Source organism: Hippoglossus hippoglossus, chromosome 4 (assembly GCF_009819705.1).
Source record: "Hippoglossus hippoglossus isolate fHipHip1 chromosome 4, fHipHip1.pri, whole genome shotgun sequence".
Taxonomy (NCBI): Eukaryota; Metazoa; Chordata; class Actinopteri; order Pleuronectiformes; family Pleuronectidae; genus Hippoglossus; species Hippoglossus hippoglossus.
Window position 1 is genome coordinate 18423919 of NC_047154.1, and position 24911 is coordinate 18448829.

At 43.3% G+C, this 24911-nt stretch overlaps 1 protein-coding gene across 18 annotated transcripts in view; it reads right to left on the minus strand.

Annotated features, from left to right (window-relative positions):
- Positions 1–24911, minus strand: part of ptprsa (protein tyrosine phosphatase receptor type Sa) — a 227817-nt gene that overhangs the window by 41058 nt on the left and 161848 nt on the right. For 9 of the 18 annotated variants that reach the window (XM_034583991.1, XM_034583988.1, XM_034583986.1 and 6 more), the window contains 14 exons: positions 24543–24812; positions 23762–24343; positions 23074–23210; positions 22794–22938; positions 15465–15776; positions 13974–14167; positions 12651–12677; positions 11367–11484; positions 5024–5617; positions 3931–4025; positions 3420–3670; positions 3008–3095; positions 1433–1645; positions 987–1150 (listed from right to left, as the gene is read on the minus strand). In XM_034583991.1, the coding sequence (XP_034439882.1) occupies positions 987–1150; positions 1433–1645; positions 3008–3095; positions 3420–3670; positions 3931–4025; positions 5024–5617; positions 11367–11484; positions 12651–12677; positions 13974–14167; positions 15465–15776; positions 22794–22938; positions 23074–23210; positions 23762–24343; positions 24543–24812 (3190 nt within the window). The remainder of the gene's footprint in view (positions 1–986; positions 1151–1432; positions 1646–3007; positions 3096–3419; positions 3671–3930; positions 4026–5023; positions 5618–11366; positions 11485–12650; positions 12678–13973; positions 14168–15464; positions 15777–22793; positions 22939–23073; positions 23211–23761; positions 24344–24542; positions 24813–24911) is intronic. The other 9 variants (XM_034584002.1, XM_034583997.1, XM_034584001.1 and 6 more) reach the window with 2 other exon arrangements.

The window sequence follows — 24911 nt, forward strand, 5'->3', positions numbered from 1 at the left end:
TTACTCTCCCTAACCACCAAGGCGGAGGTAAGGCAAGGTCAGACAGTCTGGGATCATCTGACAGTAGCAAGCTGCACTTGTGTTGCTCACACCAGCCCTGCCACCCCCCCCCATCTAAGACAATGCAGGGATGTTCCCCGACATGTGGGGAAACCTCTTACACCAGTGTTCAACTGGGACCTGCAGGCGCTGAGGCTAAAAACTACAACTCATAAAGGCAGGTGCCTCCTGTAAGGCTGATAAAACATAAAGGTTCAATGTCCACGACTAGAAATTATGGTAACACACCCCGACAATCTTTAAACTCATAATGGTGATAATGATAAGTAAGGTAACTTGGAATAAATCCCTTACGGAGTATTATTCCCTAAATTATTATATGTAGTTTTAAAACATATCCGTGAGCTCTCTTGATCAAACGTTTGCCGAGCTATTGAGCAGCATCTCAAAGAATCTCCTCCTCTCGTCTCTCTCCAACCCCCTCACTTTCCACGACCATCTTTTTTAACACAAGAAAACGCTCTTTCATAGTTACATGCAACAGGGTTGGTGGGTCTTTGAATATCATGCTGCTACGAATACAAAATAAGCTCATCTCTTGACATGCTCCCTTACATGCAATTATTTCAGTTAGTTACATTCCAAAACAATTGGTTCAACATCAAATGGCGAAAAACCTCTTCGCTGTGTTGGCGAGTTGCAAGATTCTCTGTCATTATATTGCTTGTGCGGTTGTTTGGTTTGAGCTTGGCACAAACTAACCATGCAAAGATAAAGGAATTAGTTCCGAGTGTAGGGTGAAAAGATTGGAGTTTACACGTTCCCAGTATAAAACATTTAAACTGGCTGCTCGGTAGAAAATATATAAACTGTGGGCAATATTCTATTCGTCATTTGAGGTTGAACAATGTTATTTTTGTACGGTAAAGTCTAAACGTACGTCAAACTGCATTCACCACAATAACTACAATCCGCAAGCCACTCACTTTTTGTAAAGGAGAATGGCGATGACGATGCAGATGATGAAGACCACGGCCAGCACTGGGCCCACCACCCATATGAGTCCATCACCAGTCTCTACTGGCAGGGGGTCCCCCGGCCCCTGAGGGGTCATCACTGTGTCCGTGTAAGGGCTGGTGGCATACATTTTCTGAGGAGGAAGATCAGGCAGAAGTGAAACACAGTCCGGGAGACAGAATGGTATCTGCACCAGTACCTGGGAGTGTCGACACTAACCAGCATAAACTGAGTGATTTGGTTTGAAACAGAATATATTTAACATATTAAAAAGGAATGAATTGGGTTAGCCTCAGATGAACAAAAGTGCAGTGAACCATGATTACATTAACAGAGCTGAATTATTAAACCCACTCCACCGAAAATAAATTGACCAAAAGGAAGCTAACTGAACTGTGCTGCACCAGTAACTCACCCCAGCGGTGGTGTTGAGTTCAGCCAGCAGGAAGAAGACGTACTCCTGGCCCGGTTCAAGAGGCTTGTTCTCACAGCTGCTATGGCGATGGTCTGATCCCACTGTGAAGCTGGAGGGCAGCTGCCTGAAGCACGCCGTGATGTAGGGCTTCCTCTGGTCCAGCTGCGCCAGCTGACGGCGGGAGCGACGCTTATGGGTCACCTCCCGCAACAGCTGATTGAGGTAAAAGGGCATTTGTTTACTTCGGCTGTTCCGTTTTGTGTCTGATCTCCCCGAATAAAATAATTGGTCATTTAGAAGGACTCAAGAACGACTAGTTGAACAACGAGAGAACAAGTACATTGGATTATGTTCCAACTTGCTAGCGCTGGCTTGCTACACCTGCCACACACAAACTGCAAAAAACTAGGATGGTGAAGCAGCTGTCTGTAATTATGCACCAAAGATTTAAAACTTTGGAACTCCCACTACATATGAGAAATGCACCCACTGCTCAAAATCAATTTTTATCTCGTTTTGATTTGTCTTTTCTTGTATTAAACATTGCTTTAACTATTTATTAAAACATTTCATTGTTTTAATATATTTTACTGTCTTGTGATGTTCTGTCTTTAACCTGCTGTTGTAGCTGTTTTATGAAAAGTACCTCGAGCTGTATTTCATGCAAGGAAAACAGCTGCATAAATAAAGTTTATTATTTATGTGTTGATAGTATTTCCGTTGCTGTCAAACGCTTTTTTACAAAGTCCAGATTGAAAACAACCTAAAGAGTCAGTTAGCTTCAGTGTCGATCAAACTAGATACACAAAATAACCATTAAGTAAAGCTCGTCAATAGAAAAGACAGTATGTATATAGTATGGTACACAAAACGATTTGAGCACCGATACTCCCGATGATATATGATAGATATATGATGTGATGTGGGTCTAAGTGACAAGGACTTGAACACTTTCACTAAACTGACTGAGATCAGTGAAAACAAAGTTTAGGTGTAGCGTCACATTCGAAAAGCAGCCAACTGTCTGACATAGATCCATGTAACCAGGCCCGCACCCCCCAAACGCCCCAACCCCTCAATTCATTTCAAACTGCAGGCAGCGCTAAGCAGAGTGAGCGTGTGTAATCCTAAATCCAACAGGGATGGTTGCTGTTGATGTGGTGCTCAAGGTGACCCTGAGCTATGGGTAGAGTGGGAGAGGACTGTGTAATTCTCTCTGCTGCATGCTTAGGGGGATGAATTAGCATAGCTGAGATGTACTTACAACCGTGGTGTTAACACGGTATGTACACATCAATTTGCCTGGCACATGCAACTGCTGGTAACTCAAACATGTGTCTCTGGAATCCCTCATTGAAAACACACAGTGAAGCCAGCAGAGAGAAAGAAAGAGGACAAGCTCAAGTGGTGCTCAAGTTTTGAATGTAACTCCTCTGATTACATATATACTATATATATATATAGTATACTATATGGCATGTTTCTTTCAATTTGAACCAATACTCCCAAACAAGCAATCATTTCTGCTGTGTTAGATTAACCCCCCACCCTTCACTGACCCTACATAGATCCTACCTCTTCCATGTCCATTTCATCAGGGTTCTTCAGGTTTTTTACAGCTCCCATGGTCTTCTTAAGAGGCACCACCACTACATAGAAGGTCCTGGAAGCATAGCAGCACAATACATTACAAAGAAATAGCAAAGAAATCCCAGTTTTCCTTTAGTTTATATTGCATGGCAGTTCATATTACTTACTCATATTAATAACACTTACCAAAGAGTTGACAGGACATTTTAATAATAATCCATTACTCGCAAGAGCTCTACGGATGATCAGATTGTCTCAGAAAAGACCTTACCCCCCCATTTCAACACATCTCAGACATCTTAAGATCTTAATCCATATCACATCAGATCTCAAGCATCTCGACACTTAAACCTAAAGACTCAATCCCACAAAAAACCTTTCAGCACGCTATACTCACTTGATATCCTGGGTATCGACCGGTGGGAAGGACATAGTGAGTAGGTTCTCAGGCTCAGCGTAGATGTCCATCTTGGGTTTCTTGACAATAATGAGTGGCGCGGTCCTGGCCACCACGCGGTGTCTCGGCCCACCGTCCATGCTTTCTTGGCAGGTCACCCTGAACTCATATGTGGTGTTGTGCCTTAGTCCAGTGACGAGCACTCTCATCAGCCGGGCATCCACGTCCATCTTCTGACGGTTGTATTCAATCTAGAGTTTAACAGATGATGAAGAAGTTGATTCCATAACATTGCAAGACGGAGAGTTCGATGTGTGATTATTCTGATCAGTCTGATGGTTGAACTGGATGGTAAAATGTGCGTTTTTCTGATGAGCGGATATGTTGGAAAGGAGTATGCAAGGAGAGCTGAATTAATGCACTGAAATACGCAAATGTATTTATAGTAGGATTTACAGAATGTTTTGAAATCAAAATGTTACTCATCTATCAGCGGAGGACATTTACTCACCGTGCATTTGTATGGAGATCTGCTTTCAGAAAACTTCCATGCCAGAACCACTGTGGTCTTGGTGGCCCATTTGACTGTGAAATTCTTTGGGACATCTGTTAAGTAGACAAATGCAAGAAAGAGAGAAAAAAAAGGAAAAGAAAGACAGTGTATGTTCAGTGAGTGAAACATTTAGAGAAACTAAAGAAAGAAAAACCTTTTAAAAACAAACAGTTGGAGTTTCTCTGGAACGTTCCTCTTGGTTGGAGAGTGAGTGTAAAGGTGAGCTGTGATTGGCTGTGAGAAGGGCAACGCCATTGGTTAGGACACACAGCACGTAAGACTCATGGAGGACAAACCACTGGCTAGCTCTCGTCGGTAGTGCCAACCCCTCTCACCAGTGCCATTGAACCCATGACCATTATGAAGATTAACAACTGATCCATGTTGTCTCAATGACAACTGTTCCTTCACCTCCACTGAGTCCGAGTTGGCACTGCCAACGAGCTGCCAAGTGAGCATAGAGACAGACCCAAAACACAGCATGCCAACAGTCTGGGGGATGCCATGCTACAAGCTGTCCCCTCAAGGGACAGAGGAAGGGAAAGGAGGAATTAGGAGAGGGAGGATTATCTCAAAACATACCCAAAATGAAGAAATAAAATAAAAAACCAAAAACTTAATCCGCTTCCTGACATCTAAGAATAGTCCAAACATACTCTTGGAGTGACTGGTTTGACTGAGGTCCTACCTTGTTTGAAAACTGGGGATGTGAGATGGCATTAGCTGCGTGAGTATGCTTGGCAGAGGGCTGCAGGGATGACTGACAGGAGTGTCTGATCAAACACCACTTACCTTGAGATTCTAGGCATCTTTCCTCTTTCTCAAAATGACTGACTATAACTTACTGACTTGGGTTTTACCTTAATTGGGTTAGTGAGGTGAGTATCCCGAGGCAAACAATTTCAAAATCAATTTTCACTTTCTTGAGGAAAAGTGGAGGTGGTTGAAGGAGGGGGTGTGGGCAGTTTTCATTTTGTGTTGCTGAAGATTGGTTTCAGCCTATTTCCAACCCCCTGCCAACAGGGCTGGAAAAGAAACAGGCAAGCCCTACCTGCTGGATCAGAGGCCACCGTCCGATACTGGGTAGGAGGGCTGTAGGGCCCTGGACCTACACTGGTGTGTGCACGAATTTGCACATCGTACGCTGAGTTCGGTTTGAGGCTGTTGAGCACGTAGTTGGACAGGTTGGGGGCCAAGTGCAGCTCCTGCGGTGCTCCTTTGGCACCAGTCTCTTTATAGGCCAACGTATACTCTGTGATTACCCCATTTCTCTCTGCCAGCACTGGTGGAGACCAGGACAGCTGCACTGAGCAGCATGTCACATTGGAGCCCTCATTAATTTGAGGGTATCCGCCTGGCGAATTCTCAGGCATACCGAGTTCCGCAACAGCCTCTTCCCCAAAGCCCCCCCTGCTCTTGGCAGAGATTTTAAAGAGATAAGTGGCACCCCGGTGAATGTTGACCACAGAGTACTGTCGTTGCTGGGGAGCAAATTCCAGTGTGGCCAAGGGAGAGACATCTTTGCGGCCAAACTGGAGCCGGTAACCCTGCAGATCCATGCCATTGGTCAGATCTGGAGGGTTCCAGCGAACATCAGCTGATGTCTCCGAGTCCTGAGCCACAAACAGATAGGGTGCACCAGGCACTGTGTAGATAGAGAAAAAAAAAACAAAGTCATTCCTTTTTTCTTAACATCATTAGTTTGACTTTAAAACCATGAAATACGATTTCTATTCCTTCTAATATTACCAGGGACAAATAGCGCAGACATTTCACAAGTGCAGAACTGACTCTCTATAGACAGTTTCATTGTTCTTCAGGTAAAACATTACATATTGAAGCACTGACACTGTTGTCTCTGCTACCTCCAGCCTGCAAAAACATTCATGTGGAAAATGGACACTGCATCACAACAGTCAGATTTGACTGTATGGCACAGAAATAATTCTCACGCGGTAATGATTGACACATACTGAGCCCCAATTAGGGCTGGGTTTGGAATAGTTTTAACTCCAGCCATCCATCAGTTCACACCCTAATGAAATGAGTCAGAACCTGTTGTATGGATATGTGGAAGATCCTCAGGGCCTCTAAATTCTTGAGTGATCGCTGTACCCATTACCATTTCATGATAAATGTAAGCTCCAGCCAAAATCATTTATGTTCTGCAGAGAATCCCTAAAACTTTGAGCAGACAACAGTGCCTCTTTCAGCTGTGAGAGTCATCTCTTGTAAAATGGATGTTCGACTCTTGGGGTCTAGACACCATTCTTCAGAGCGGCCCAGTTTCGCTGCGCTTATGGATGACACACGTCTCTTCCTAACCCCCCCCCCCCTTTAAGGCCCCATCAGTGTGATAGAGGCAGCAGCAGTTATGGGAGACCTTCACTTCTCAAGTTGCCATCAAAGCTTTGTGAGCAATGAGGCTGATTCACACTTGAGCCCCAAACTCTCTGTAAATAGCGTCTGTCTTCAGTGACTCATCTACGTCACTACATTCACACTGGTAGGAGAGTTCACTGTTAAATAAAAGTGAGGTTACTAAACACGCTGTGAATGATGTACTCAATCCCAAATAATGATGTCGTCTCGCTTGAACTATTGGCTACACTGCCCCCCCCCCACGATATACAGTGGTACTACTCAGTTTAGTCTGTTTTGTCCTCATCTGTAAACTTTCAGAAGATGTGCACATATACGGATGAAATGAACGCAGAGTGTGGAGAGAGGGCTCCATCCGTCTCTGTATGCAGATCATATGTTGAGCATAAATGAGCCGTGATACAACACTTTCAGTTCCTGTCTCTATATGAGGTTGAGAGACCGATGGTAAGACAACTGACTGTATCTCTGTACAGTACGTTTCTGATACTTGCCAACTGGGTCGACAAACTGGGTCGGCATCAAATCGGTTGGCCCTGGCGGTAGGAGCTTTCTCAGCATAAATTAAAAACGCTGTATAAGCTCAATGCAAATCACCTAATCTAGTTTACTGCGTAACTCTATCATCGCCATCTCAAGCGGCCACAGTCATGGATACATCTGCCTTCATCACTCTACATCCAAAGTTTGTTAACTGCTGTCTCTTATGTCCATCTTTGTGTATAATGTATAGTATGGACGGATGTGTGTGTGTGCTCATGTGTGTGAAGGTATGGTCCTGGTCTGCGGCCGGCTCCAGCTCCTTTATCACTATTCCAGCTGCACACAGAGCTGTTCGGCTTGCTGCCCAGTTTGGACTTAAAGTAATTTGGAGAAGCTAACATTAGTCTGAAGCAACAGCACGCGCTCTCAGTGGAATAGTATCATTGTGCATGTGTGTGTCTGTGTACAAGCTCCTACATATAGGATACACTCTTGTACCGTGATGCAGGTCTTAATGAGCACACACACACGCACACACACACGCACACACACACACACACACACACACACACACACACACACACACACACACACACACACACACACACACACACACACACACACACACACACACACACACACACACACACAAAGCAATCTCCTCCCTCTGCTCCTATTATTCATTTCCGTTTGCTAATGGTTCTTTCTGAGGACTGTAGCCAGAGGAAGACGGGGGTGGCTTGGTAGATGGCGGTAGATCAGCTGAGCCATTGCCGGTAATGGAAAGGGGGGGAACAGGAGGTGTGTCAGACAGGATGAAAGCTCCTGATACTCCACAGCTACTGTGGCTACAGTTTCTGTCACGTAAAAGTCCACTCTGCCGTTCGTGTTCACCGCTAATCAAGGAAATAGAATCAGAGCTAATGATCCTGTGACGAGTGTTTGTGGATGTGTTTTCCATTCTACATGTTTGTGATACCTTACGAAACCTCAGCAGGCTACAGAGTGGTTCAACCTCTGCAGCCCTGAAACACATGTGTACATTTAAAACAGTGGCCTGGTGCTCACTGGGGAAAGGGATCATGACGACTGAGCCAGCGGAGTGGTGGTAGGTCTCATGGCGTGTGTGTGTGTGTGTGTGTGTGTGTGTGTGTGGGGTGAAACATGAGTGAATGAGGGATGATGAAGGTGACTGGGGACAAGGAGCAATCTCCCACAGAGAGGGTCCAGCCGGGGTATAAGGAGGCAGAAATGTAAGTGTGTGTGTGTGTGTGTGTGTGTGTGTGTGTGTGTGTGTGTGTGTGTGTGTGCGTGTGCGTACATGAATGATTCTGGGGTTCTTGGACACCTTGATTGTCCCTGTCCTGCTCTTCTCAGTGTTCATTTCTCTCCCCCTCTCACTCTCCCTTACTCCTTCCCCGTCTCTCCACTTCTTTCTCTGTGCACGGCCCCCACACCCCCCGCCCCCCGCCGCATCTCTCCCTCTCTCTACGTCCATTTCAGGGTCGATCATGGTTCAATCCCTCCTTGTGGGCCTACCAGCACGCTTCCCATCACGGCACAGTATTAACAGCCTCCTGTTGACACTAAGCCCGATAAAAAGGGCCGATCAAGATACCTTCTTATTTCCTCCCTCTCTTGCATGCCACACGTGTGTACACACACCATTGTGCATACAAATAATCATATTATCTCTATCTTGTCTGCAAGACACAAGGTGCATATAAATATATATATATATATATATATATATATATATATATTCCCGTTTGAATATATTTTCTTTCACCCTGGGTGTAAGGTTCCTCGCTTTGCATGTCTCGACAATAGAAAAAAAGCTCCCACTGATTAACCTGTAGCTGTCGTGTGCCTGTGAAGGCTTAACATTTCTAAGGACAAGATGGTAAGAGGTACTTTCTAACCATCAACGCCACGACAAAATACATCACCTTCACATCTTCATTTCCCTCCGCTTTCAATTGAGTCTGCTTACTGTAGGAGGCTATGTGGCGGGGGGGTTAACGGAGGAGAGTAATTGGATGGGTAGGAAATGTCATGGAGTCAAATCTGACAAACAAATTTCACATGTCCCTTTGGAAAGGCAAGAGCTATTAAGGAAGCGAGAGAGAGAGACGAGCGAGGGAGAGGGCCATTACGTTGATGTTTTCTTGCCGGATCAAAATAATGATCAGGAAGTTACTAAACATGCAGTGTGGGGATTGGGGCCGATGTTTCACGTCAGTTGTCTGCAGTCAGCATCGAAATAAGTACTCGCGCCATTTTCAACATAACTCATCATCCTTTTACGGGATGCAGCGATCCCAATGAAGTGCTGTGAGATGGGGTGATGGGATTCTGTACGCTGACGTGATGCTACAAGGGCATGAGCCCCACTAATGTCTTTAGAGCCTGTTCGTTGCCAGCCTTGCATCATTACCTGGTGGGACAAAATGATACACACACAGCAACTTCTTAATTGTTCACTGCCATTACACTGAATTATCAACATTGTCACCATTACCTTTAATGATTTCTGGGATTTGAAGGAGACTAGTGGGCCTTCACAGAGGGGCCACTCTAGTTGTATGATTTTACTGCTCTCTGCTAAGTTGGCCAGTTATCCCACCCTAATGTGACCTACAACCCCCCCCCCCCCCAGCCACCTCATGGGGGACCTCTCTCTGACTCCTCATGTTGTCATCTTCAGTTTTTCTGAAATGTCTTAAAGATTCTTCCCTTGTACTGAGGCTCAGGTCTCAGAGGTGGTAGTAGCCACTTGCAAATGCTTCCTAAAGAATGAAATGTCTTTGTAACATGCTGCTTTAGTTTTTATTGATTTTTCTTTTGTTGATTGGTTAGTTCTACTTTGAAAACTTTCTTACGACAGAGGTCTGGAAATATCTTTCACCTGAACAAGAGAAGAAGATAAAAAGGATGCTCATTGATTGCTGCTTCTTTTAGCCTCCTCACTAACAGGATGGCAGTTTCAGACACAAACATTTTAATCTTTTGTCAATAAAGTCTGCTATAGATGCTCTCAAATACTTCCTCTCTCATTGGTCGTGTTTGTTCCTCAAAGGAAGAGTTTGGAAAGTATGCAGCGTAAAAAGACACTTTTCAAACCTGGCATCCATTCAGAAAAACAAATATCAGCAGCAGAATAAATGTTTCTTTGCAGAATAAATGTTTCTTTGCAGAATAAATGTTTCTTTGCAGAATAAATGTTTCTTTGTAAGTCAATGACATTTGTCACCGACTTACAAATAATTGTGCAATTCTACTTGTTTTTATAGAGATAGATTCTTTTTGACGTGTCAAACTACGAGAGGCTTGATGGAACATCTGCAGTACGAAAAAACATGGCCATTGCTGTGAATGGACTTTTCAATGGCACAGAAAACATACTCCGTTTGTTATCATGCTTTGTGCTTTAAGGCCTTTTGTGTTTCCTAAGAAGAACTAGACTGTGACGTCATTCCTTTCTGAGGCCAGTTGCTTTCGTTTGCATGCTTGTCTGTGAGAAGAAAGAACTGTTGCATAAGTTCTGTGTGTTTTACAAGTGCATACATGTGTCTGAATACATGTGTCTGAATATTTCATTTATTTGCATCACACTACAAATATAAACCACTTGAAAGGGTGGATTTGTGGAGGACATTTAAACCTCAGCTTGTATGGTGAGGGACATGGATCATGGTGCAGTATATATCTGGGTAAAAAATGTGGAATATAATGAGATCTGTTCTTAGTTGTATTTCATTAAATACATTTTAATTAAAAAAACAAAAACAAGAGAGTGTTAAATAGAGCTTGTTGACTGGTAAACTAATGTGAGGTATTTGCAATCATATGATCTTACTTTGAAAGTATAATTTTATGATTTTGTTGAGAAAAAAAGAGACATTTCATTCAAAAGATTCGGCTTGTTTCCTGTAAATTAAATTCATTTCTAGATTCACTGACGTTCTATGAAGTCCCCAGAAAACTAAATAACACCCTTTCTCCGCTGCCTGAAACAGATCTCAGGAAGTTCCATGGCATTTCAGAAATCCCATAACCAGAGGGAACCCTGCTGTTCACCAGGCCATGCTGACATCCCTCAGAACAAGAACAACTTCACCTCTGAAAAAGGATGCTGAGGGTGTCTCCCCCCCACCACCACCTCTAACCCCCTCTCTATTTATCTTGGCCCCCATGGCGCAAAACCATTTCTTTACACTTTAATAATAAAAGAGGAGAGGCTCTCCGTCTGAGGAACAGACCGAGTGCACTTGACTGGCATATCAGCAGGCCTGCCATGACAGGAGGGCGGAGAGTGACAGCAGTCACTCAGGCCCCTTTGGCTGTGTCACGCTCCCTGACACCTGTCCCACACACACCTGTCAGGGGTGTGGGAGTGATGAGGAACCACCCCCAAGCAAGATGCCCTTTAGCCACAGGTTGGAAAAATAACCACTGCCTCTATCTCCGCTTCAACCAAAGGTGAAAACAAAATACAATACATAGAAAAAATGTGTTGTTATGCTGACCTGCCCCTTTGGTCACCACCAGTTTGGGTTTGCTCCGGGCTCCATCACCTTTGGTGGTGTATGCTGCCACCGTGATGGAGTAAGTGGTCTCTGGCTTAAGTCCTCCAATGACCATTTCCTATGGGACACGGGGGAAGAGACGGAAACAGGAAAATGTCAAAATGTGTGTTGAATTTTTGATGATATGACCCCACTTTATGCAGCTGGAGCTGCTTTGTACAGAATGTTAATCTGAATCTGAAGCGTCTCCTGGTTCCCTTATTAATTTTCACTAGGCATGCATTAAATGTAGCATTTCCCCCTGTGTAGTGGGAGACCATTACATTAGGTCAATCCTCAGAGTTGTCTTGGTGGAAGAGGGACATTATAAATCTAAATGGGAAGGTGCCCCCCCTCTTATTCCTGTAGCAATATTCCAATCAACATCTTAACTTTGTGATTAGTGTATGCTGAATACATCCGAGCTATTTGCTGGCAGATCCTAACCTCAGCCATTACGTTTCCTTGAGTCCTCTTCAAAGAGAGGCTTCCGATCAATTCTAATGAATCTTTCAAAGGAGCCGGTTTGAGCGGACGCAGAATGAGGTTTTTAACAGGCTGGTTGGCAGAGTGATGGGGAGAGGTCAATAAAGGTAAATGAGGTATAAGTACTGTCTTGCACTTGAGATGGTATTCACGTAATGCAGATGGGCTGAGGTTTTCAATCCGGGTTCAAAGTAAGGGCACAATCTGCGGTTGTAAGTGATCATTAGGTATGTGATGAACATTTTACAGAAGATTTCAAAGATCATACATCAACGCTACCAAAGCTTCTCTCAGTATTTTCAGTAAAAGACACAAACGGTATGAACTCAAGGCATAACACTAAATCTAAGGCACCACATAGAAAAATAAAATAAAAAATATGGTTTAAAAATCACACAAAGAAAGAAGGAAAGAAACCACAACACAGCACCAGATCACAAGACAAAACACACTGTATCAACACACAGCATGGCACGAGTAGAATTAGCATTCCAGGCACAGTGGGCAGTGGATATTGCATCAGCCTCCATTTTGTAGAAGCTGGACGGCAATGAAAGTTTGTCCTTCTTTTCCTTCGTGGCTTATAGAAACAGACGTTGGCTGGTCAGACAGCTGAGGTGAGACCTCTGAGCCACTTTACTTATCGAATAAAAGACCGGAGGGGCCGTGTAGCCCGCGAATCCAACCAGGTTGATGCAATACCCGCTGTTTACACCCTCTTCAGCTAAACAAAGCACTCAGGCGAAACTTCGTACTCACATATTCAGCTGTATCGTCCGTTTCCCACTAACCCCCCCCGCCAAAGAGGAGAGTGCAGGAGAGAAAGCAATTTTTTTTTTTTTTTTAGGGAAAGAGAGAGAGAAAAGAAAAAGGGGAGAAGAAGAAATAGGATTGTGAGAGAGAGAGAGGCATCAGAGGCTCGGGAGCAGAGGGTTTGGTATCAGAAATAGGTCACTGCTTTTGTGAGGTCAGGAGAAAGAGATGCTGTTTGAAGCCGGAGTTATGAGGAGCAGTTGAAACAAGGTTGAGGGTTGAATAGATCTGCCTGTGTGGCCCTGGAGATTACGAAGCATGTTGCTGTGCAGCTAATGATTGGTTACCTCAGTGTTTAATCATTGACAGCTAGCAGTTAGGATATTCAGATGCATGGTTTCATAAAAAGGCAACTAAAATGGATCCACTTGGATCTTGTGATTTAGTAACTGAAATAATTTACGATCTTATAATCCAAGTTATCAAAGCTCTACTTTTGGATTTGTGGGTCACCAAAATTATAAATGTGATGCTGGTGGCATTTTGGTTTGAATTGGTCCTTGATTCACTTGCAAACAATAGATTTAGATTCCCCCCACCCCCCCCAGAAAATGTAGCAATGCAAACAACTATTCTTTTCAGTGTCTTTTTAGCCTACATCGCTTCAAGGCTATAATATAATGATTGCCACTGGGCACAACAGTCCCAATTTGGCAGAATTCCTTCAACACTGCGTTGCCATTATAGAGCTCAATTACAATTCGAGCTGTCAGTGGAGGCTGATTTTTTTGGGTGAAATGTTTTCATGCCAATTTTGTTTTTACGAGCCCCGGGCACAGAATACTATAATCAGCATTTTCTTTGAGTCTTTGCATTTGATACAAGCTCACAATCAGAAATTTCATGGTAGATGTTGCCATAAAGTAGGGGTCTACACATTCCTAATGAAAGCCATACAGGCAGGAAAGGGAGGACAGGATGAGTGAAGGTTTGATTACAGTTCTTGTTGTGGGCTGAGGGGAAAAGGAATTACAGCGATATGAAATGAAATCCAAGACGGAAGCGAACCCCATTTGCCTCTCGTGCTATTCGATATTTGCACAGCCGCAACAGGCAAGGATGAAGGACACAATTTACAATCTATGTCGGTAAAATTCTAATAATCACATTGGTTTAACTGTGTTGATTTATCTCTGCTCATTGATGAAAAATAGATTCAAAGGCAGACATGACTATTTTTGCAATTTCCTGTGAGCGTAAACTGCCTTGACGCACGCTATTTCTGACGAATCCAGGTTTTTTTTTGAGGCAGCTGTGAGATGTTCATACCTGGGCATCGGCCAGCATGACGTCCTTGATGAGGGGTAGGCCCCTTGACTCGCCATTTTCCACTCGCACGTAGTGAACCTGGTAACCACGGATCTGACCGTGCTGCTTGCCTGGCGTCATGGAGCGCCACATCACCTTAAGTGCGGTGGAGTTGAGGACCTCCACCTCCACACGCCTTGGAGGAGACCCCGGAACTATGGATAGCAAGATGAAGAAGTTATTATGAGTTGCTGAGGCTTAGATTCACAAGTTTAACAAGTACATCGTTAATGTTTTATTTCATGAGGCGCAAAATACATGACACATAAAACTGTGTCATGACATCACGTTATGGGAGGCCTTGCTTCCAGGCTTTTATTCTGAGAAGGATGCACCACTAATAAACCACTTCCACTGCGCCCACTCTCTCTCCCACACAATCAATTCAGGTCCCACAAGTTATTATCGTAATGACATCAGAAATTTTTGTTATAGCTACTGTTACTGCTTTTATCCCGGCAAACTCTAATAGCAGTATCTTTTAAAAGGTGTGGTGAGAATTTAAGATCGTCTCCACTGTTCTGCTCAGTGTCGGAAAAAATGCTATAAATGGATGGTGGAGAATAGAAGGCAATGTCAGCCATCCATCAATGATTCAGATGTTCTGTGACATTCTTACATCTCTACTTGTCACTTTATGTACTTTACTTTTCAACTGCTTTGCTCCTTTGTCTGTGATCCAACTCAGATGTGTAATCTTTTTGTTCCTTTGAGGGTGAGATGTTTTTTGCAAGCTTCTTTGCTTTTCAATTTCTTTGTGTCAAACCTGTCGCACATGTCGAGGAATAACCAACAGTGGAAAGAACCAAAAATCTATTTATGAGCATAGGGAATGTCAACAGAGCCTCACATTGGTTAACACTCCTACAGTGACATGTATTACCAGTCTCTGCATCTCAGTGGAGTAACTGTGGTCAAGTAAGGACTGGTTGAACATTATTAATTCTTTTTTTGTGAACCAAATTTTCCTATCAGAAGATTTCTGCTGCGACCTCAGTGGATGGACACCTGCTTTTTTAACCTCCAACCTACTGTTTCTACCATGAATGCAAATGGTTACGGCCTTGCAGTGTAATGCACTCATAAATGCTTATGGCTCTCTGCTGAGCGATGGGATACTGTTAAAAGCATACAGATCGAGGCAGGATATCGGATGTGGTAGCTATTATGAATTACATTTGGTTGGTTATTTTTTAATAGCAACACTCTTGATTTCCCAAGTGTGTTATGTATTTTAAGTGGTTTACTGTCCGATGGTTAAAGCTGCAGCATGTGGTCCTTTTACAAAGATGTTCTATCTCTGACGCCACAACATTTAGAAAAGTATTCGGACCAATTTATGACACTTATTTTTCTAATTCTGGCTTGTAGGATGGACATTTCTGCACATCCATGTCGGAACGTACAATAACTTCATCTCGTGATAAAGTTTAGCATCGGAGATCTATGTACCATCTTCATCTGTCCGGCAGAGCAGGGGCTCGCTCTCAGGGCCCGGCCCTATCACGGTGAGGGCGGACACGGTGATGTGGTACTGGGTCCACTTCTCCAGTCGCTGCAGCAGCACCTGCTCTTCGGTGGCAGGCTCCTCTGTGGCTTCGTCGTCGTCGCTGCCGCCTTCTGACGGGCCCACCACCTCGTAGCGCACCCTATACCCTGCCAGGACACCGTTCTGACTCTTCAAAGGCGGGGGGTGCCAACTTACCAGCAGGGAGGTGGAGCTGGTGCTGCTGCACTTAATGTCTTGAGGGGGGGCTGAGGGCTCTGGTGAGGTGGAGAGGACAGCGGGGGAAGGAGGGGGGGGTCGAGGATGAGGAGGTTGGGAAAGGGGGGGAAGGGAGGGATTGAAAAACAAAAAAATAAAAAAGATGGGAGAGATAAAGAAAATGATAAAAGGAAAATTCAAAACTCAAATAAAAACAATAAGAATAATACAAACAAAAAATTTGCAAAACAAAGACAGAGGCAAAAATGTTAAATAAACTCAAATTAAAATAAAACCATCAAGCAAACAAAAGAGGCATAAATGGACGATGGTACTAGCTTGTGTAATAATGAATCAAGATGGCTGCCCATTAAAGATACCTGGGAAACTTTTGGACAGTAAGACCAACAGTATTTGGTTCTTGTAAAAGTTTTTAAACATTACTGCTAGTGAGAAAATTGACCTGTTTTGGACGTTTTCAAGAAAAATATTTTTGGCTAATTTATTCACCTCATTTCAACGATCTACAGCCCTACTTACATCAGAAACCACTTGTTCTGTCCTGTAATGCAAAACCATACAGGAGGTGGGTGGATGTGCCTCCATCTTGCTAACATCATCCTTGAAAAAGCCTATATTGAATGTGCTAAACCTGTTATCCACCCTCACTAGTTTCATCATGCAGACAGATTGGACAGGGAGGAACATATCTGTTCTTCTATATTTTATCATCAGGCACTGAGCTGAGGCTTTAGTCCTTAACGTATGTAGCACTCAGGTAAACATGGCAGTCACGCAAACTAAACTTCTCCTTCAGGGTCTCTGCAATTACTGTTACAGGCAGCGGGGCTGTTTACATGATGCCTAACAATGTACTGCCATGCTCACAAAGACAGCATCAAAATAAGATGAATACAGTTCATGTATTTATATAGTTTCTATTTATATACTAGCTATATATATATATATATATATATATATATATACAACTCATTATTTCTTAGCCTTGGGTACCAAATAGCATCCCTCTTACCCTAAATGACCACAATTACATTAACACAATTAATAATTTGGTACCAGAATTTTCTGTTAAATTTCCACAAAGTTAAATCTAGCAGGGCAATAGTGTAGCATGTCATTTTTAGTATTTTCTTTGTAGCAGTATAAAATGCTTTTGAACATACTCGCTTTTATTTGCCTTCAGTACTTTTCAAAAACATAAAGTAAAGCCTACACATCTGTGAAATTTCTGGATCAAACTCATTGCCTCTCCCTTCTAATCTGTGCCGTGCTCATACACAGTATGTGCTTGTCCAGAGAGCGCGCTGTGCAAGCAGCGATACAATGTTTAACTTCTTATTCACAGTTTGGTTTTATATGGACAAAAGGACATGTTTGAGAATATTTCCATCCCAGTCAGGGATTCCCTACATTGGTTCTTAATCTATTGCCTCCATCTTGGTGTTGAAAAGTCCAGTTCATTATTACATTTTCTGTCTGTGATGTGAAGATTTAAAGAAAAAAAATCTGACATCAAAAGCAAAATGAAATAGCACTTAGAAAAACAGGCATGCCATACACTGCAACTTAAAAAAGAGAAAATCAAATGACACCCATGGAAAAAGGCAGCATGTTCTCATTCCAAAACAAAGTTGAAAAAAAAAATTTAAGATTATGAGCTGAAGGAGGGTACTGGGAAATGAATTTCTCTGTAACCCCGGTGACTCGAAAGAAAGAACCACAACAACAGTTAAGGTTCAAGATGACGACTAATGAGAAAACATGAAAAAAAACAAAAACAAACACACTACAGTCATCAAAAAAACAAAAAGGAACATGTAACATCTCAAAGAAAAAACACGAAACGACCAAACAAAAAGAAATCACAAGCATCGTCTGCATCATACGTACCTGACTCCCACAAATACTACACTTTGGAGACTTTCTTACCACCAGCACCTGACTCCGGAGCGTGCTCACTCTGGAGTCAGTGAGCAACAACACTTTTCCTCCCAGACAGTGTGCAACAAAATGTTGAGATCCCATTTCCAATTAGTAACATTTTCAATGACTTTGATCAATTGAGAGTTGGTTTTGGGCCCATTGTGGAGATGCTGGGAGGGAGAGAGTTGGCTCTGTGCTGTAGCCGGGGCTGTTAAATACTCATGTATCTTTGGGCCGGAGGGTCCACAAGACTGCGGGAGGGGAAGCCACAGATATTCCATTCCTCTGTACACAAACATCCTTCCTTGTTAATATTTTTGCTCAGATAAATCCCATTTCATAGCCCTGCGCCTATTTGTCGTCATAAAGAGAACTGCAATTTTGAGAATACCAACACAAGTAAGATGTATTTCTGAATTCATAAAAGTTTAACTACAGTGTTGTGAATACACTCTCACTTTGGGTAGAACACAAATAAAATAACAGGAGTTTTGACTGTAAGAGAGTCCTCCTAAAGACAGTCTGCTCCAGCACACAACAAATGGGACAGGACCTCAGCCACGGTAACCAAACCCCTCTCTGTGTCCAATGGGCTTATTTACTTATGGTCTTACTGGATTTTTGAGCCTTTCAGCTTCATTCCTCCGCTCATATTGTATTTGCAAACTCTCCACGTCAAGAATGATTGCTCAGTTCTCAGTTCTCGATCTTTTGCGGCACGGGAAAAAGGGGCCGCCGCGAATCTGACAGCGGCCATGCTATCACAGTGCCCAGGCACCCTCGCGCCTGATAACGGTTTAAGAGCGGCTGGGGCACAGCTTTAATAAAGTGCAAATCCCATGAAGGCCAGTGGTCGGATTATGGATACTAGAACTATACAACCACAAAAGAAGAAATTCAGCTAATGCTTCACTTGAGGTCCCTTCGAAGCTTCCCTGAAAGAGTTGCCTAAATGCTATTTGACAAATAATTAGTCATGTCTGCATTCATATCCTTCTCTTTGACTTTAAAGTCTGTTGTGATACGACTGGGGGCTCCGAGTACAAAGTCTGCAATGCCAAGTGTTGGTGGCATACCTAATCACGATGACTACCCTCAGATTTAAAGTGCTTTTAGCGCGACATCTTTATTGGATAGAAATTACGCACATTAATGCTCACAGTTCAGCTCCGCAGGTCATTACTCAATGCCTGTTGTCAACTCTTAAAATGACACAGATTGCCGATGGCTTTGCTATCGGAGCACGAGCACATGTCTGCATCTGAATTGTATTTTCACCAGAGGCCTCGAATGACAGGATGTTCGTATTTGTAGATCATTATGGAATTAATCCCACCCCCCCGATGCCAAATGGCCGGGCTGTGGCACACACAAATACTCCAATACATCTAAAAACCTCCTGCAATTACAGTAAGTGGGGGGGCTAAACTGCTTGTTTGGCTAAATACAGAGGATTTAGAATCTGCCACTTTAATTTGAGAGATAGCACTTGACTGGCTGCTGGCAGGTTCTAGGTATAATCTAAATGTGTAACAAAGCCTGACAATCCAGGGGCCAGGCGCTCAGCTCATCTCAAAGCATGAAATTAATTCTGACGCTATGAAATGGGATTCTTATCTGCCACTCAGGAGGGCCTGCGATCCCCTAACACCCACTCCCAGGGTCCCACTGAGGCCGTTACCACGTCTTACAACTGGGGAACAGCACGAGGAATGCTGGGAACCCTCCCAGGTTGTGGACCCACTCCGGCCGCGTCTGAATGATCTCACAGAAACGGTCTCTCAACCTGATCTGACTGTGGCAGCATACCCCAAGAGGCTTTGCTTCTGAATGAGGGCCACTCGTGTACTGTAAAATCTTGTGTTTTGGTTTCAGTCTGTAATACAGACCGAGAAAGCTTATGCAGATTTCTTTGATGAAATATTCAGTTTCAATCATGAAGACTGAGAGCGAGATTAATTAAAATTTTTCTGTACAATGACTCTTCACAATTTTTTGACAGAGTGGTCCTCATGACAATAGCCCCTGGTAATGCTGCTTGGACTGAGCACAAACTTCAACAATTCTGCAAACATTTTGTACCACAAGTAATGGACAACAAAGCAAACAGGGAAATCACATTTTCTGTCTTTCTTTTCACTCAGTGGCAAAGGGTTTCAGTCTGCTACACACTGCAGAGGACTCAAATCCAGGCTGAAATTACGATAGTATAGTTTCCAGGAGTCTTGTCCTAGTGTCTACTTTGTATATATTTCAGTAACAGTCACTTAATACAGGTTATATTTGACACAGCGCTCTTCATTGACTCGGGTTCGCAGAAACGCTTCTATTCCCGACCTGTGTGAGCCGCCAAACTACAGACGAGTCACTTTAATATAAAACGGTGTCATGTTTAAAAGACTGGTCTATTCAATGCTTCCAATTCCCTCTTGATGTTTCAGAAATAACACAGCATTTTCATACAGCCTTCTTTTAGAAAGGTTACAGCAGACTGAATCCCTCGACCACACGATCACTTACCTCAGAACATCCAAAAGATCAAGTTATTTATTGTGTTGTGGGGAATCTTTTGCTTTGACTGACTTAGTTTACGACTTTTCTGACCTCAGCAGCGACAAACCATTGACATGTCTCACAGGGACTCTTGATAAGGGCATTCGAAAAACACTGGCTGAGAAAGACCTGGAACGACGAGAATAACCCCCCCATAGAAATAGAATGGATAGAGAAGGTAGAGATTGCAGTTAACCTTGAAGTGACAGCCAAAGAAGATTTGATTATCTTGCCGTGGGAGCTAGCACTTATGTGGAACACAATATTTACTAAGTTTATTGCTGCTCCAAACATAGAGTGATACTCATTTCCAGGGAAGTAGCATCAAATTTCTACGGAGGACAAGCAGATGTCATTATAAACCAGCAGTCATCCTTTCTGTCCACTGTAATTGTATGGATGAGGCCGTTCAAAGGAAGAGTCCCTCGTCTCAAGTAGAGACTTGAGAAAAGCTATAGGGTGAACTCCTATATGCTGAATGGGAAAGAGTGTGTCAATGCTGACTGCGTGTGTTGCTCTGCCTGCTGCGTTACAGTTGCTAGTGGCTATGCTGAGCTTAGGTTCATGGAAAAAACCAAGAGAGAATGTAAATAGCAGTAGCTGTCTAGAGCGATGTCAAACCAATATTCTTTCAGACTAGAAATCAAATAATAAATAAATAAAAGATCTGAATAAAAAAAAAAAAAACATAAAAGGAAGAGGACAGAAAGTGAGCAAGGTGATGTCAAGCCATTCCAAGGGGAGCTTTTGTTCCATTGCGCAGGGGGAACAAGTGGCAAAGAGAGAAACAGAGCTAGAACAGGGTGATGTAAGAGGAAGAGAGAAGTGTATCCAATCCATTCAGCTTGCGGTTTACCGGTCGAGAATAAAAGCAAAAACAGAGGTAAGGAAATCACAAACACACATCGACGGGTGATGATGTGAACACACACACTTGAGAGACGCCAGGACAGAAATGGGGATGAACATAAAAGTATATTTTCATGCCTGGACTGATCAAAGATCAACGGTGCAGTGATAGGTTCTCAACAGCACCCCCAGCGGGCAGGAGTGAGTGTTGCATGCAACTGGCGCTCTCCTCAGTGACTCTGCACTGTCAGTGTAGCTCTGCTGCCCAGCAGTAACAAAAAGAACTGTGAAGTGGTTGGTCCGAAGCCCCCACAGTCCAGATGTGGGGGCACAGCCAACAAGTTGCACTGGTAGAAACAGAAAATGTGTTAAAAGGGAAGTCTACTCTCACCACCATGGCTCGCCTATGTCCTGTTGAAAATTAAAATCAATTTAAACCCCACAAACTCCAACACAGCCCAAGCTGTATATTATAAATAAAGCCACTCTGGCAGTGTATATGTATGTTAGTCTGTGATTTTCTATTTTCTGTATCATCAGGATCCACAGTGACTCGCACAGATCCACCCATAATCCTGCAAATCCAGCTCCATTTTCCAGGTTCTTTACCATTAATGTATTAAATGTCGATACACAACATCATTGTTAATCTTTGTGTGCTGTGTAAAACTCAAAAAGACATGAATTTCATACCCTGTCATCCCAGCAGTCCTCCAGCTATTGGATATACGCTTGGATGAGCTGTGTGTATTTTCTTTCTCTACAGCCGGCACTGCTGTGTGCTATGATACCACTCCTGTTATTTTTAGCCGGCTGTTTTAAATAATTCAGATGTGTTCCTGCCATCCTTAAAATAAAGTAATCAGTGCAGAACTGATATGCTGGAATATATTCCAGGGGTGAGCATGTGAGTACTTTTGGAGACTGCTGATATGTTTTTTTTTGATTTCATGACTAAACTCAACTCAAAATGCACCTCCCCCCAAATCCAAATCCAGTTCATATGAGAGCCTTGGTGGTCTTAGAGGAGAACTGACATTTTTTGTGTCTCTGTCACGTGGAAGAAAGTGCACTTGCTGTTGACAAAGGAAAAGCAAATATGAACAAAACTGAAAGGATAATAAAAAATCTGCCAAAATCGTCAGTCCACATAGACTTGATTTGTTTGACAGGGCTGGGTACACTCATACATTTGGCACCAGAGCCACATAAGTAAATAAGAAAAGATGAAATGAAAAGGTTGTAAAACACTTGATCCCAAAAAAAATGACTCAAGCCCTTTGTGGCTTAATTTCCACCTCAACTCTCCACAAGACAAGCAGTTCATTTAGTGAAAAACACTTTTACCTACGGTGTAAAATATATATTATATGTTATATTGTTACATTATGGTTAACAAAATGAAGGTCAAGTGCAGGTAAGATAAAAAAACACACATCAGTTAAGTCAAGTCAGTTTGATATGCAGTTCATCATTTCTGCATCGGCTTTGAACCCAGTTTATGCCCAAAACACAGGCAGAGTTCAAAGATGATGATGCAGTAGAGAAAAGAAATGGGCTCCAGTCAAGAAGCAAAGGAAAAGAGAACACACAACCTCATGAGGAATTACTTCAGTCCGGGTCCGCAAAGACAAAATAACAATTATTCAACTGCTTTCCTGGGGAGAATACCTTTGTTAGCCTACCCACAGAGAAAACACCACAGAAGACTCAATAGAAAGGTTACATACTGGCTTGCAGGGTCTTCTGCGATATGTCATTTGTGAAGGCTCCGATGCCTTTGTTTGAAATGGCTGCCAGGGAGAATTGGTAATCTGTGTGCGGGCGGAGCCCTTCCACAACATATGCAGATGTGGGTCCAAATGTTTTCTTCATCTGTTGATGGAGAAAAGTTTAAGTTAATGACGAGATTTGAAAATGGTTGCAGATGAATCTAATGTTGGACCATTAGGAGATAATATAAACCCTTTAGTGTAAAAGGTTATGAAATTCAAAAAGGAAACTTCTTACCGGGGTCCCAAAACTGCCTTCTGAGTAGCGAAGTTCATAATTTATAATTCCCTCCTTGTCATAGGCAGGTTCCCAGGTCAGCTCAATACTGGTGTCAGACACAGCACCAACCATGAATTTGGACGGTTGACCTGGAACTGAAGAAGACAGCGGAGGACATTATTGTATTTACTAGAAATGAGTTAAGACACAACATTTTATAAGAAATCAAGGTACAACTGGTCTCTGAAGTGCTGCCTTGGAGAGACATGTCCCTGAGCCCTGAGACGGATCCTGGTGAGTTCTCACATGGTCATTTTTTCTCAAATTTGGATGTTCTTTTTCCGGACTACCATGATCAAACAAACCTTTGTCATTATTTGCAGAGGCTGCAGATGTGCAGAAGAACCTTGCACAGCACGGGAAATACTTAGCAGGCAAATTCAGTTTAAAGTTTCAGAAAATGTGCTGCTAATAGACAACACAGCTGAAGATGTTCTTCAATGGTTGTGAAAGTTGAAGCAGAAGGCTGGGTAACAGATGCTTCTTCTTTTAAACCTACTTAATGATTTGGTTTCAATAATATTTAGACATTACACACGTGTGGCAAACTAGAAAACATGAAATTCAATGAAAGCAATGGAAGAAAATTATATTTCTGAGTTTTAACACCAGTTATCACGGACACAAACAGTTTTCATTTCTTTACCTCCTTGCAGTACTTTGACATGGATGGGCTCTGAGAAGGGTCCATCGCCTACAGAAGTGAATGCAAGAACTTTGATTGTGTATGTCTCTTGAGGAACCAGGCTCTGGATAGTAGTGATGATGCTGTCCTGGACATTGTGGATCTGCCAGAGGCTCATGGGCTGGGAGTCGTCCATCGTGTAATAAACCCGGTATCCCTTGATCTGCCCATTGGGCTCTTCGGGTTCTTCCCAGCGCACCATCATGGTGTTTTGGGAAATGATCTGGGCCTGAATGTTCCGTGGGGGACTAGCTGGGGCTTGTTCTCCAGTTCGGGTTTCTACTGGCTCACTGGGAGGACCCTGGCCGATTGTGTTGATGGCTGAGACGCGGATTTCATACTCCGTGTTGGGGTAGAGGCCACCAATGCTGTAACGTGTAGTGGTGATATCATCCACTGTCTCATACTTGCTGTCTGGGGACTTTGCCCTGTACTGGATGATGTAGTAAGTCACTGGGTCTGGATTGCCCGAGTCCCAGGTGATGGTCACACTGGTGGCAGTGGTTTCAGTAACCACAGGAGTACCTGGAGGCTTGGGGAGAGCTGTGATGGTGACAAAAGAGAAGGCAATAAGAAAAACTAATTTATCATGACAGAAGATTCTTGTAGCAAAAAGGGAAAGCTTCGAAGTTTCCTCAAAATGCCCCAAGACCACTGTACCATTACATGTTGTGATTGCAATGTTCTGTACGATCAAACATTGCTGAAGTTAATCTCTTAAACAAGCACAGTTATCTCTTACATTTGACGGTGATCTGCGCCACAGCCTCAATGATGCCAAGGCTGCTCATGGCTACACAGGTGTAGTTGGCAGACTCACGAACGCTGCTCAGTTCGAGCACGTTCCTGCCCACTGGCATCTCATCCTCTGGTGTCAAATCCTCCGAGTTCAGCATCCACTTGACGTAAGGCATGGGCGACCCCACCGCAACGCACGTTATGTTCACACTGCCTCCGGGCATGATTTCCTGACTCGTTGGTGGAATGGAGAAGCGAGGAGGCACCCGCCGGACTGGGAGAAGGCATGAGGAAGGAGAGAGGATGACAAAAGAGGGCAAGGGAGTCAAAAAAAGAGAAAAAGAGAGGTAACAAGAGAGGCCGATGAAAATGG